Raw genomic sequence first — 14,513 nt, forward strand, 5'->3', positions numbered from 1 at the left:
GTTTTTAGAGTATTAACAGACTTTACTGGATGTGTACAGAACAATTTTGCTAAAAATAATCAGTTGATCTAGAGATGAACTTAAAATACGGACTATAAGAGTAAATCTCAAGAGAGATCACACTTAATTATGTTGTTTGGTATTGAGGTTTTAAAATTTTGACTTGAGTGAAATAAGTCTATAAGACCAATTTCTTTTTTCTGAAACCATTTATAGAGAACTATTATCTAAACCTATACCATAATAAGACTGTTTATAGATATAATAGTTTTCAGGTGTATAAAGTGTGTATCTTGAGATACAATTTTCCATTCAATTAGTTACGTTTCGATATTGCGAAAAACTAAATATTTCAATTTCTATTGCAATTATGTTATCACAAAGGTATATATTATTTATATTATGAGAAGTCCACGGTTTGAATCCCTGTGACTAATTTCTTACTTACATACCTAAGTATGAAATAAAGATTTTTTTTTATTTTATAATACAAGTCATACAGGACGAACAAGTCACGCGCCTGATGGTAAGCTACATGTCTGTCCATAACAGTTGCAGTGCCACTCAGAGTTTTAAATCACAAAGATCTGATGGGCACTGCCACTGCGCCCGTCACCCTGAGATGTGCCTGTAATTTCACCAGCACCCTTACCCTTCAACACCTGAACACAGTAATGCTTACATTACTGCTTGGCGGCAGAAATAGGTAAGGTGGCAGTACTTCCCTGGACGAACTCTTACACAAGGAGCTCTACTGCTATATAAAAGTACATTCTACGAAGGGGTTTTAAGAAAATGAAACAAATGATTATGTTTTGAAATATTATTATTTTAATGACTCGTACACGTTCATCAAACACGCTGAATGGAGTATAGCGACATGACTGATACAATGAATGATCTGTTTTTTTAATTTTTTTTTACGTAATACAATAATAATTACAAATACCTAAACGTCCAATGGACTAATATCATTATTTAAATTATTAAACATTATGTAATTTAATGTCCTTTGTTAAAAATTGAGAACCATTACTTTAAACTTTTACCTAAGATTTGTTCAGTACAAACGAAATCTTAGACGACACACGCCCAGCAGTAGATGTACATCCGTCGATGATAGTGCTCTCAGCGATATTATGTCATAAAGCATTTCAACGGCTATCGATTATCCAGCTACATAAGCTCTCACGCTTAACATTTCATCCCCCAAATCCAAAACACTGATTCTCAACTTTATAACCTACAATTTAATAACAAGAAATACGTGCTTTTAGAGTTAATACAGGGTGGTCACAAAAATTCAAACATCGATCAGTCTTCGAGACCATAAAGCGTGTTACATTTCTTTGGTAAATTTTGACAACATTGATTCTCGTTACCCAATTACGGCAAAAGAAAAACAACATTACAAATGTCAAAGTTTACGAAAAAACAATATAACCTCCTAGCACATCTGTTCTTAGCACCACAAAAGCTTAATACATTCGTAATCTACCATAATTCATATTGCCTAGATTTTAGTCTACCTTATTGACTTTTATATAACTAGTCATGACGTATATAGTTTATAATTTTTAGCGTTCGCTGAGTGTTTTCTAAAGATTTAACAAACAACTGTCAGCCAAAGTCATTAAGGTAAACTCAAATTTAGATAAAACCGTCGTTAATATTTATTATTCTTTTTCACACCAATTCCGTTTTGTTTTACTTTCCAAATAAAGATTTCATTATTTCAAAGAGAGACTTGGTAGCATTGTGATATACAGAATTATCACCAGATGTTCACAAAATTCACAATTTTGTTTTCAAAGGTGCCTTAAACATATTTCAATGGACCCCGATCTCTCAGCAAACCAAGACAATTTATAACGTACTAATGTTAAAGAACAACCCCATGCACACGCAAATTCACGAGTTTTTAATTTCTTTAATATTAAATTTTAGATATTCTCGATAAGTTTTATGAATCGGCATGTGCATATGCTGTTTAATGGAAGTAATTAGATTTCAGTTGTGTTGAATTTAAAACTATGAGTCAAAACTAACTTAAACAACATAGTTTCCACAGCCGGAAAAATACAACGTTCAATAATTTCAATAATGATTTATTTCTCAGAGCTATTGATGTTAACTAAGCTGATACATTTCTTAATTTAATAACATTTTTAATATTCCTAATAATATGCATTGTTTAGAGTTCTAGCTATAAAATACTATAGTAAATTTTTGGGTCAGGCTTTACAGCCAGCGAGACTATGTGCTGGCAAAAATGAATGTAAGCCTAGAAATTTTTAAATTAGTTGAAACAATTTCAAAGCATTATTATACTGTCATACCGATGTCCTCTCGGAATGGATATTGTTAAAGCAAAAACTGAAGCTGTGAATTTTAATAGAAGCTTGTGATATTCCAGCGTGTGTCAATCTCCAGCAGTTCCAAAACGACATCGGTTGTGACCACGATTAATAGATCGATTCATCTCCCTGTTTAGTCCCATCCACAACTATTTAAAGCATAAATTTACATAATTCAAACGTAATTGTTTATTGTGCTCACATCAACCAACACGCAGATAAACACATACTACATCAATAATAATGTTTACTATAAAATAAATCCACGTACGCACTTCATAAAGTGTTACACAATAATAAATATAGAAATACCATATTTTAATGTAATAATATTTTTAGTTTAATTTCTCGTTATGTTTAGTAAATTGTGCTGGTGCGTTCAAGAGATATTACGAATTGTTGTCGCTATGTTCTCTATTTATAAGAATAATGTTAGCAAAGTAAGCGATGAAACACGAGTGCCATTAAATCGGCTTAACACTATGCATGACTTAAAATTAATTGACTCAAAACCGTCTTTTGATATTTTGGCAAACAACGAAAGAAAAGAATTAGTCAAACATGGAGAAAAGCCTCGATCGATACAACTTACTCGCTAGATGGTAAGTAAATTACTTTATGATTTAGAGTTATCACATTCGCTCATACCATCCGAACATAACGACTTTAAATTGTTAAACAAACAATCGTCTAATGGAATACTTTCGTCTATAAATTACATTGAGAATTCAGGTATTTCAAAAAGGATAGAAACTACAAACACGTTTTAAATAGGAACGAATAATATGACTACAAATTCCGTTTCATTATTTGGGTTTAATCGGACTAGAAATTTCAAACAAAATTGTCACTTTAACAAACCAAAATATAACATTGCGAAACAAAATTCTAAAAACAGAGATTCAATTATCACTTAGAATCATCTCAAACGAGTTAAAGTTATTTAACTTTATAACTATGTTATAGGAATCTTTGACGCAACAAGCAAATTTCAACTTAAACAAAGGTAAATAGACTGTTTAATTAGTAATAGTAGTTTCTACTAAAACATTAAATTTATAAGGGATTTAAGCTCTCTATCGTTTTAGGCTCATTGTTTTCTAGAAAAACAGAGATCACTTCTTTTGACCATCGACAGTGGTACAACGTGTACCCCATACCCAAGCCTCTTTGACAGAAAACTTGCTACAGACATAAGTAGAATTATAATTGCAGGTTTTTCTAACTCTCCTTATGTATGTATTAAGCATCCCTCAATAACTAATTAGTGAATGTTTCTATATATGTTGATTATTTGTGCTCATAGACACCACTGTCGATTGTTAAATGTTCCAAATTACAGTATTATAAGCTACGAAATATTTTAAATTGTTATTTAAAATCACTTATAATATTTTTGTCCATTGCTGGGAAATCATCTTTGTCGTTCTAGAGGTTGTGATAACAGTAATTACGTCATTTGTAACAAATATATTCAATCTAGCGCAAGCGCACTAGTTCGACGAGCAACTTCATAATTCCATAAGAACGTCTTTAAGACAATTATTTAAATATTATTTTACTTTAAACTCTGATCATAAAAAAGTATATCAGGTGTTTCGTTTAACATCTCGTCAAAAACTTCACCGACTGTCACTTGTATATTGATATTGTTCATAATTACGTCCTTTTGCGAAGCTTTATTGAACTCAAACGTGGACATGCTAACTTTTGTACAATAATGTCTATTCAAAATTTCACAATGCCATCGCAAAATAATTTTCCAAAAATTTTGATTATATCTCAAGCGGTGTTTTGGCTAAACAAAATGGACTGGTTACGCTAAAAATCGTGTATAAAAGCTCTACAGATCGTATAATACCAAATTCAAAAATATTATCAGAAATATATTTTAAATGGCATGTACTATTTTCAATGAAGCTACTAGAAAAACTGTTTTAGAAAAAAATGGACGTTTCTGTTCTTAGGTCGAGAATTGGTTATTGACTTTTAATTTGGATGCGGTTAAGGACATGTCATTGGGATCGGTGTAGACCTTGCGCGACTCTCGCCCAGTCAGCCCCCTCACACTAACAGCGTCACCAGCACTTCAAGCAGTTCTTATAACTTTTCTTTTACGTTATCAACTAACATTTTATCAAACTCTTTAGCAGTCTGTTCATTGCGTTCAAATATCACATTGTCTTTTGATTTCTATTTGCAAGCTATCTCATCTGGAGTAGTGGCCTCTGTGTTGCCTGAGATGCTTATGAAAGCTCTTTACTTCTTTATCACAGCCTGATTTTTTCCTACAACAATAAACGTCTTGGTTCCCGCAATCATAGGCATCTGTAGGTCGGAGAGGCTCACTTCTTCGATGAGAAGGCTACAAATAGACCCGACACCTAGAACTCCAGTCTATACGCCGCGCATGAGGTCTCATGGTCTTGGAGGTTAATCGTGCAGCGCGACGCAGATGGGGACAAGTCAATTTTGTACTTCTCTAAAGCTTCCTCATTCTCGGTTACCCAATAGCCAAGTACGTCGGTATCGTATGTGGGGATGATGGTAACTTCTGTAAAGAAAAGTACTCAATTAGTAAACATTTAGAGAAATAATAATAAGTTGATAATTTTTATTTAGAAAATAATGTAGACTCACCCAGATCTTTGTCTTCCCAAGTCTTCTTGGCATCCAGAAGGGCATTATAAATTTCCTTAGAAGGTTCAGTGCCGGAAAAAACATAATATCGAGCACGGACTCGTTTGAAGAACTCAACTGCAGAATAGTACGAATTGCCGTGATGAGGGACATATGTGAGCTCTAGGTATACTGGAACAGGAGTCTTTTTCTTAGGAGACTCAGAACTACGACTTTTGGCTTCCTTACTCTTCTCTTGATTTATTTTGTTCTTATTCAAAACAGCTGAAGTTGGGGCTTGCTTCTTAGGAGTGCTTTTACCATCAGGTTGAGATGGCGGCGCGATAGGGCTAGGTAGACCCAGCGGCTTACCCCAGTCTTCTATCGGATCTTTGGGCACACTAGACGTCATACTTGTGTGTATAGATTTTTCAGTTTTAGAATCCCGTTTACTGCTACTTGAAGACGAACAAGATTCAGAAACTTTTGTAGACTCTGTTTTGAGGTCTTTTAAAGTTATAGTGCTTCCCTCTGTTGAAGTCGATTGACTTGTATCGGAATGACTTTTGTTATCAAGCTCATATTTCGCTGTAATATTTGATATCACTTCAGAACCACTTACTTTCTTGTGCTCCTCAATAGCTTTTTCAAATTGTTCATCAGCTTCTTTTAAGAAAGTGGCATCAGACGGTTTGGTCGATTCATATTTTAGCTTTTCATGAGCTAAAAATTGTTCAGTCATTTTGGTTACGGATTTATTGCTTTCATGAATTTCACTCTTTTCTTCTGTATGTGCAGAAGATGCATGAGAAACATCTTCTGGCAGTTGACCATAAATTGACGTAGACATGGGGTCCTTGTGCAGTGTTGATGATCCTTGATCACGTTTCTCAAATAAAATTTCTTGAGTACCATCTTGTTGTGGTAACTTCGTTGTCTCTAGTTCAAAGCTTAGATTAGATCTAGGAGAATGTGCGATTTGTGACTTTGTGCTGCTTGGACTACCTGGACCATCGTCGTCACTGTAGTACATACCACTACTTTCAGTACCCCAAACGTGTGTCGCTGCTCTTGAATCTCTCGAGCTGATATCAGATGGCGGAGTAGATAAGCCAGGATGATCCATATCATCACTTGCAGCCGAGGAACTGCGCATATCTCCAGTCCTTGATGAATGTTTTGATGACTTTTCACTTTCCCCTGTATCAATAATTTCTTCAAATTCTTCTTTAAATTCTGATATTGTGGTCTTTGTGGATTTAGTAGTTTTGGTGACACCAAAACTGTCTTTACTAACCGTTGTAGTTTCGACTGTAACTTTGATTTTTTCAGGACCTATAACTTCCTTTGTTGTAAGTACAGTGATGGTTTGAGTAATTTCATTATTACCTTCCTTTAAGATTTTGGTAAACGTATCTGTATCGGTCGTTATTTCACCAACTGGAGAACGCTGTTTTTTAGTTTTAGTTTGTTCTTTTGGCTTAATTGGTAACTCTTCCAGTTTAGGTTTAGGTTCTTTGAGTAACGGTCGCTTTTCAATATGTTCTAGTTCTTCTGGGGAAAGATCGTCAAGTCCTGTACCAATAGGTAGATAAGTAATTTGTGTTCTTATGTCTTTTGTGGTTTCAATGGACCCATCATCTCCTTCATTTTCAGTGATAGTTTCAGTCACAGTCTTCACAGCAATTTCATTACTTTCTTCACTCTTCAATTCTTCTTTGGTTACATAAGTTGTAATTGTTTGCGTGAATTTTTTACCATTTTGTGTAATTACATTCTTCTTTACATCAGTAGACGTTTTAACTTTACCAGTCGACGTCAAGCCCTTTAAAGCAGCCTGTAAGTTACTATCCGATGTTTTTTGAAACTCAGAAATGGTAATTTTAACATCTTTAGTTGTTTCAGTAGATCCATCTGGGTATTCATCTACAGTTGTTGTTTCGACGGTAGTCCTTACTCGTCTGACATTTTCTACGCCACTTGCTAATGTTTCTTTTTTAGTGTTCGTGGTTATCATGCGTTTAATATCAATAGCACCTTGTTTAATGACTTCATTCTTTACGTCTGATTCTTCAGTCGTATCTTCAACAATTTCCAAATCATCACTGTGTGCTTTAGGTGCTTCTGTTTCTTCTTGAGCTAAAGGTGGTGTTTTCAAGAAAACATCAGCAATTGATACTTTTTCACTTCTTTTTGTAATTACTGAACCATTCGGGTATTTGTTTTCAGTTATTGTTGTTACGGTTGTTTTGATTTTCTTCGAATTTGATAAAAGGTTCTGATATTCTTGCCGAACGGTAGTTACTGTTGTTTTTCTCATTATCTGGATTCCGTTTTCAGTTAGTATTTCAGTGTCACAGGTTACATGTTTGTCCGGTTCACCTACAATTTCATATCCTTCTAAGTTTTCATCAAAACAATGGGCGCCTGTACCATAATCAGCCACTGATATTTTAACATCTTTTGCTGTCTCAATAGCTCCTCCTGGTAGCATTGTTTCAGTAACAGTTTCAATTGTCGTCTTAACCTTTTTCTTTGAGCCATCAACTGATGACAAGATTTCTCTAGTAGTAGTTGTTTTGATTATTTGTTTAACTTCTTGGCCTTCTCTCATTACTATTTTTTCTTCTATATTTTCACTGGTACTTTTATCATCGATTTTTAAGTATTCCGACAAATCTGGCGCTTGATCTTCTTCAATTTCCACATCAGTAATTGATATATTGGTATCTACTGTAGATTGTGAGGATCCGTCCGGATACTGATCGGTTGTTGTAACTCTTTTTTCGGTCTTCATTTTGGTGACAATACCTTGATTGTTAGCATAGCGAGTCTTAATAATCTTAGTTATGATAGTTCGCTTAACTGTTACATTATTTTCTATTAATTCGTCTGTTTTGACTGACTCACTTTCTTCTGATTCACCATGGGCAGTAAGTTCTTTGAGTTCATTTTGCATCTTTGTTATGTCGGTTTCATCTGATGATGATATTTTAGGCGACACAACCGAGTCACTTCCTTTGATGGTGTCACTAGTCGGTGTGGACTCTTCGTCGTCTCTGCTTGTGCTCACTAGGTTCTCATCGACGAGAAAAACTTTCTCGTTTGTCATTGTGGTTACCAAACCATCTGGGTGTTCGTCTTCAGTAACAGTTCGTACCGTCGTTATAGTCCTTTTGGACTTTTGGGCTGTGTTGCGGAACTCTTGTGCAGTAGTGGTGACTGTAATAGTTCTTTTAATTGTTTTACCGTTATCTGAAATAATTTCTGTGTTTTTTGTCATTTCTTCTTTAGGGTCGCCTATGATCTCAAATCCTGCAAGATTTTCTTGAGCTAGTTCAAATCCGTAGTCGGAAACTGATACTTTTACATCTTTAGTAACTTCAGTCAATCCATCAGGCATTATTGTCTCTGTTACGGTCTCCACCGTTGTTTTCGCCTTTTTTCTTGACTTGTCTTTAGTCGACAAAATTTCTTTAGTAGTAGTTACAGTTATAATTTGCAATACACTTTTTCCATCAATTGTAGTACGTTTTTCTTTCTTATCTACTTGCACTGATTTGTCTTCAATATTAGGGAATTCTTGAAGATCTACTACATCTAAGCCTTCTTCATTTTCAATGTCAGATAAAGAGGTGCTGCTGTCAATATAGGTTTGGGATGAACCATCTGGATAGTTATTCGTGGTTGTTATCGTCGTTACCTTTTTTATTTTTTTTGGAGTACCTGAACTATCTGCGTATTTAGTTTTTATAATTTTAGTAACAATTATGCGTTTAACGATAATGTTTTCTTGTTTGATTTCATCCGTGGTAGTAGTAACACTTTCTTCAGGCTCACCACAAACATTAAAACCACGAAGGATCTTCTCTAAGTTACTACACGTGTCACTCAATACGACTTCTTCGGTTTTCACCTCTACATTTCTTTGCACATACTTAGAACCATCAGGATGCTCTTTTATAGTATTAGTTTCAACAGTTGTTCTAACTACTTTTTTAGTATCATCTACTTTTATAGTTTCCTTTTTTGTTACTGTGGTCACTGTTTCAATAATATCAACGTTGTTTTCTCGAATAATGCGTTTACTAACATCAGTGTCTATGACAGTGTCTTCTATATTATCTTCAGATTCATCTGATTCACTGACAAATGTTTTCAAATAAGATTCAGTCCCTGACACATCTTTACTTGTAAAGGAAGACTCTTGATCATGAAACTTGTCAGTAATATCTTTAGGTGGAGTGATGGATGTAGTTTCTGACTTATCATCTGTTTCGAAGTAGAGTTTGTCTACTTTACTATCTTTGGCATACATGTCCATCTGTGAGGTAGATCTAAGGCTGGAAGAACATTCAGAAAGTAAAGTTTGTGTATCAGTCGTCGTGGAGACTGAACCGTCTGAACCTTTGCTAAGCGTTGTAGTCTCAATTGTTGTTTTAACATTTTGTGGTGTACCGTCTTCACGAGATATTACTTCTTTTGTAGTTACAGTCGTTATTGTCTGCGTTACTACATTTTCTCCTTCTTTAATAACTTTTGTGACAGTATCTGTCTCTGTTTTAATTTTTCCCATAGTTTGCATCAAAGCAACTAGATCAGTATCACCGTCAATGTCTGTAGTTGTACTTTTTACGGTTTTAGGAACTTTTTCAGTGGAAGTTGAAATTTTTTGTGTTAATATATCTTCACCTACATGGACAACTTTAGTAATAGTTTCTTCAGCTCCATCGGATTTGTCGTATGTGATATCTCTTTGTACTCCTTCAGCTCCTTTTATATCTTGGAAGCAGCTAGGAGTTTTTGGCAACGGACTAACTGGAACAGTCGGAGGTGTGGATACTCGGTCAAACTCAGATCTTACAACTAGGGACTCTACACCTTCGGTTTTTATACCTTGTTGCACAGTTTCATCACCAAATGCTTTATGAATTGATTCCATAAGATATACCGCACTATCTTTTAAGGCTTTTGATGTTGCTGACTCATCGTCTATACTTGAAACTGCTTGATCAATATCCATTGGTATGCTGTGTACACCTGAATCTGAGGCTTCAGACATGGGTATTTCTTCTTTCGGAGAACCGGCCTCAGTACTTGGAGCTGTGCGTTTTGTGGTATCATCTTGTAATGTTTGTTCGGAGTCTTTTAAAGTTAAAGTCATCAAATCCTTTTGGCTACTTTCTTGATCAAACTTATGACTACTTAATGACTGCATTGAACCTGTAATACTGCTAGTATCATCTGAAGTCACTTTAGTTTTAATAACTGGTTTTTTGTCACCTTTTTCAGTACTTTCGAAACTATATTTCTCTTCTAAGCTCACTTCTTTTGAGACATCTTCGGAACTGCTATGTGCTGCTATATGAATACTATCTTGATCTAGAATTCCACTGTCAATTGTAGAAATAGACGTAAATTTATCAGCAGCATCATGAGTCATTTTATGGTCTTGCTCTAGAACCGACCGTTTCTTAATATCGTGATGACTTATAGATTCTTCTGTAGTTTTTATAAAGCTGCTATCCACTTTACTTACAAATGACTGTTCCTTGTTAATCATAATATCTTCTTGTTCTTTTGCAAGTTTTGTTGAAGGCTCTGTCTTTGGTGATTTAATGACTTCATCTTGTGATTTTTTCTTCTCAACGGTTTGATATTCACCCTGACTATCTTCGCTTAGAGATTCTCCATCTTCATACGTATCTTTATCCCAATGTACATCTTTAGCTTCCAAAGCAAAACCATTTGTAGCATGTGTCTCGCAACTAGTTGTCACTTTTTCATAAGGTTTTTCAAGTGTAGGTAGTTTGTCATCTAGCTTTTCTGCCAAGGATACTTTTTCAAAATTTTCGACAGTTGTAGCTTTTGTTGGTGTTGTTATATCTTCATCAGCTTTATCAACTTTCATTTCAGATTTAAGCTTTTTGTCAAGTAAAGCAGGCGTTGTAATTATTTCCTCCTGTAATGGTAAGGTTTCTAAGATCTTTTCTTGCGGTAGGGTACTATCTTCGGATGGCGTTGCAATTTCTTCTGTGATTATAACATCAATGGCTATTGGGCTAGAAGGTTTTTCTTTGTCCAGTTTAGTAGGAGAGAGAGCCTTTTGGACAGGGATTTTGTGGTCAGAAGGCGCAAAGCTAGGTACTTTATTGTCTAGTTCAGATGGCGAAGACGATGTTTCCTTTGACGTCGCTTGTTTGTCGGTGACAGTGATAAAACATTTGTCGTCTGGTTTAGTAAGAGTAAGTGTCTTTTCGCTTGTAGTTATTTCGTCAACAAGTACAGGACTAGGTGTCCTCTCATGTACTAAAGACGACAGAGATGTCTTTTCATTTGATGTTTTTCCATTGGTGGATACTTGTCTGGGAGCCTTCTTGTCTGATTTAGTAGGAGGGAGCGCCTGTTCACTTGGAGTTTTCTGGTCATCAAGCACAGGGCTACGTGCTTTCTTATCTAGCTCAGAGGGAGAGAGTACCCTTTCACTTTGAGTTTTTTCGTCAACTGGCTCTGGGCTTGATGGCTTCTCGTCACAATTAGCAGGTGAGAGCGCTTTCTCAATTGGAGTTTTTCCGTCAGCAGACACTGTGATTGGTGCGTTCTCATCAGATTTAGTAGGAGAAAACGCCTGCTGGCTTGGAGTTTTCTTGCCACTAGGTATAGAACTAGGGGCCTTATCGTCTTTTGAAGACGGCAAAGAAGCTTTTTCACTTGAAGTTATTTCGTCAGTGGGCACAGTGCTAGGTGCCTTCTCGTATGGTTTTGGAAAAGAAAGCGCTTTCTCGCCTGGAGTTTCCTTCTCAGTACACACAGAACTGGGTGCCTTTTTGTCTGGTTCAGATGGCAAAGACGCTTTGTCAGTTGAAATTTTTGCTATAGCTTGCTCTGGGCTAAATGCTTTCTCATCTGGTTTACAAGGAGAGATCGCCTGCTCGCTTGGAGTTATTTCGTCGGCAGAGATTGGCGCTTTCAGGTCTACTTTTAAAGGAAGGTGCGACTTGTCGCTTGTAGATTTCTCATCAGCAGGTACAAGGCTAGTTACCTTCTCGTCTAGTTCAGATGGCGTAGATTGTTTGTAACTTGAAGTTGTTTCGCCGATGTGCACAGTGCTTTGTGCCTTCTCGTCAAGCTTAACAGGTGAGTGCGCCTTCTCGCTTGGAGTTTTCTCGTCATCAGGCACAGGACTAGGTGTCTTCTCGTCTATTAAAGACAACTGAGAATTTTTTTCACTACGAATTTTTTCGTCGGCAGGCTCAGGGCCAAGTGCGTTCTCCACCAGTTTAGCAGGTGAGAGTGCCTGCTCAATTGGAGATTTTCCGTCAGCAGGCACAGTGATTGATGCTTTCTCATCAGATTTAGTAGGAGAAAGCGCCTTTTCGCTTGGAGTTGTCTTATCAGCAGGTTCAGGGCTAGGTGCCTTCTCGTCAAGCTTAACAGGGGAGTGCGCCTTCTCGCTTGGAGTTTTCTCGTCATCAGGCACAGGAGTAAGTGCCTTCTCATCTATTAAAGACAACAGGGAAATTTTTTCACTAGGAGTTTTTTCGTCGGCAGGCTCAGAGCCAGGTGCCTTCTCCTCAAGCTTAGCAGGTGAGAGCGCCTTCTCAATTGGAGTTTTTCCGTCAGCAGGCACAGTGATTGATGCTTTTTCGTCAGGTTTAGTAGGAGAAAGCGCCTTTTCGCTTGGAGTTGTCTTATCAGCGAGTTCAGGGCTAGGTGCCTTCTCGTCAAGCTTAACAGGGGAGTGCGCCGTCTCGCTTGAAGTTTTCTCGTCATCAGGCACAGGAGTAAGTGCCTTCTCGTCTACTAAAGACAACAGGGAAGTTTTTTCACTAGGAGTTTTTTCGTCGGCCGGCCCAGGGCCAGGTGCCTTCTCTTCAAGTTTAGCAGGTGAGAGCGCCTTCTCAGTTGGAGTTTTTCCGTCAGCAGGCACAGTGATTGATGCTTTCTCATCAGGTTTAGTAGGAGAAAGCGTCTTTTCGCTTGGAGTTGTCTTATCAGCATTCACAGGGCTAGGGTCCTTTTGTTCTAATTCATACGAAGAAGTGGCTTTGTCAGTTGAAATTTTGTCTTCAGCTGGCTCTGGACTAAGTGCTGCCTTTTCTAATTTAATAGGAGAGACAACCTTTTCACTTGGAGTTTTCTCTTCATCAGATACAGGGCCAGGCGCCTCTTCGTGTACTTCAGATGACATAAACGCTATGTCGCTTAAAGTTACTTCGTCAGCGTGTACAACGCTTGTTACTTGTTTCTCGTCTGCTTTCGAAGAGGAAAGTGCCTTCTTGCTTGAAATTTTCTCGTCAGCGAATACATGGCTAGGTGTTTTTTGGTCTAGATTACGCGGTGAAGACGCTTTTTCCCTTGAAGATGTTTCATCGGTGTACACAGTGCTTGGTACCTTTCCGTCAGGTTTAGTAGGAGAAGGCGCTTTTTCGCTTGGATGTTTCTCGTCAACAGGCACGACGCTGGGTGCCTTCTCTTCAAGTTTCGAAGGGGAGTGTGCCTTTTTGCTTGGAGATTTTTCGTCGGCCGGTTCTGGGCTAGGTGTCTCCTTGTCAAGCTTAGAAGGAGAGAGCGCCTTCTCGCTTGAAAATTTCCCGTCACCAGGTACAATGCTTGGAGCCTTGTCCTCTGGGTTAATAGGAGAAAGCGCCTTTTCGCTTGGAGTTTTCTCGTCAGCCGGCACGGGACTAGGTGCCTTTTGAACTAGTTCAGGCTGGGAAGACGCTTTACGAGTTGAAGTTGTTTCTTTAGTTGGCTCTGGGCTAAGTGCTTTTTCATCTGATTGAATAGGAGAGAACGCCTTTTCGCTTGGTGTTTTCTCGTCAGCAGTCATAACGGTAGGTGCCTTCTTGTCTAATTTAGTAGGAGAAAGCGTCTTTTCGCTTAGAGTTTTCACATCAGCAGGCTCAGGGCTAAGTAGCTTATGGTCTAATTCAGGCGGTAAAGGTACTTTATCAGTTGAAGTTTTTTCTTCATCAGGGACAGGGCTAAATGTCTTCTTGTCTAATTCAGACGACATAAACACTTTGTCACTTGAAGTTGTTTCGTCGGTGTGTACAGTGCTTGATACCGTTTCGCCAGGTTTAGTATGAGACAGGGCTTTTTCGCTTGGAGATTTCTTGTCAACGGGCACAATACTCGATGCCTTCTGGTCAAGTTGTACAGGAGAGTGGCCCTGTTTGCTTGGAGGTTTTTCGTCAGCAGACACAAGGCTAGGTGTCTTCTCGTCAAGTGTCGCGGGAGACAGCGTCTTCTCGGTTGACGTTTCTTCATCAATGTGCGCAGAGCTGGGTATCTCCTTATCTAGCTCCAATGGCGTAGAGGCTTTATCACTTGAAGTTGTTTCGTCGTGTAAAGCACTTGACAACTTTTCATCAGGTTTAGTAGGAGATAGTTCCTTTTCGCTTGAAGTTTTCTCTTCAGCGGGTACATTGCTTAGTGCTTTCTGTTCCAGTTTTAAAGGAGAGTGCGCCTTTTCGTCTGGAGTTTTCTCGCCAGAAGGCTCAGGGGTAGATGCCTTATCGTCAAGCTTAGTGG

At 37.6% G+C, this 14,513-nt stretch overlaps 1 protein-coding gene across 1 annotated transcript in view; it reads right to left on the reverse strand.

The window, feature by feature from the left end:
* Nucleotides 1-4,741: 4,741 nt before the first annotated feature.
* Nucleotides 4,742-14,513, reverse strand: part of LOC113228310 (microtubule-associated protein futsch-like) — a 20,899-nt gene continuing 11,127 nt past the window's right edge. Inside the window, exons 4-5 of the mRNA XM_026461570.1 lie at nucleotides 4,998-14,513; nucleotides 4,742-4,911 (exon numbers count right to left, since the gene is read on the reverse strand). The exon at nucleotides 4,998-14,513 is cut by the window's right edge and continues 2,837 nt beyond it. Coding sequence (XP_026317355.1) covers nucleotides 4,742-4,911; nucleotides 4,998-14,513 — 9,686 coding nt within the window. The remainder of the gene's footprint in view (nucleotides 4,912-4,997) is intronic.

Source organism: Hyposmocoma kahamanoa, unplaced genomic scaffold, assembly GCF_003589595.1.
Source record: "Hyposmocoma kahamanoa isolate Upper Pololo Valley unplaced genomic scaffold, ASM358959v1 226, whole genome shotgun sequence".
NCBI lineage: Eukaryota > Metazoa > Arthropoda > Insecta > Lepidoptera > Cosmopterigidae > Hyposmocoma > Hyposmocoma kahamanoa.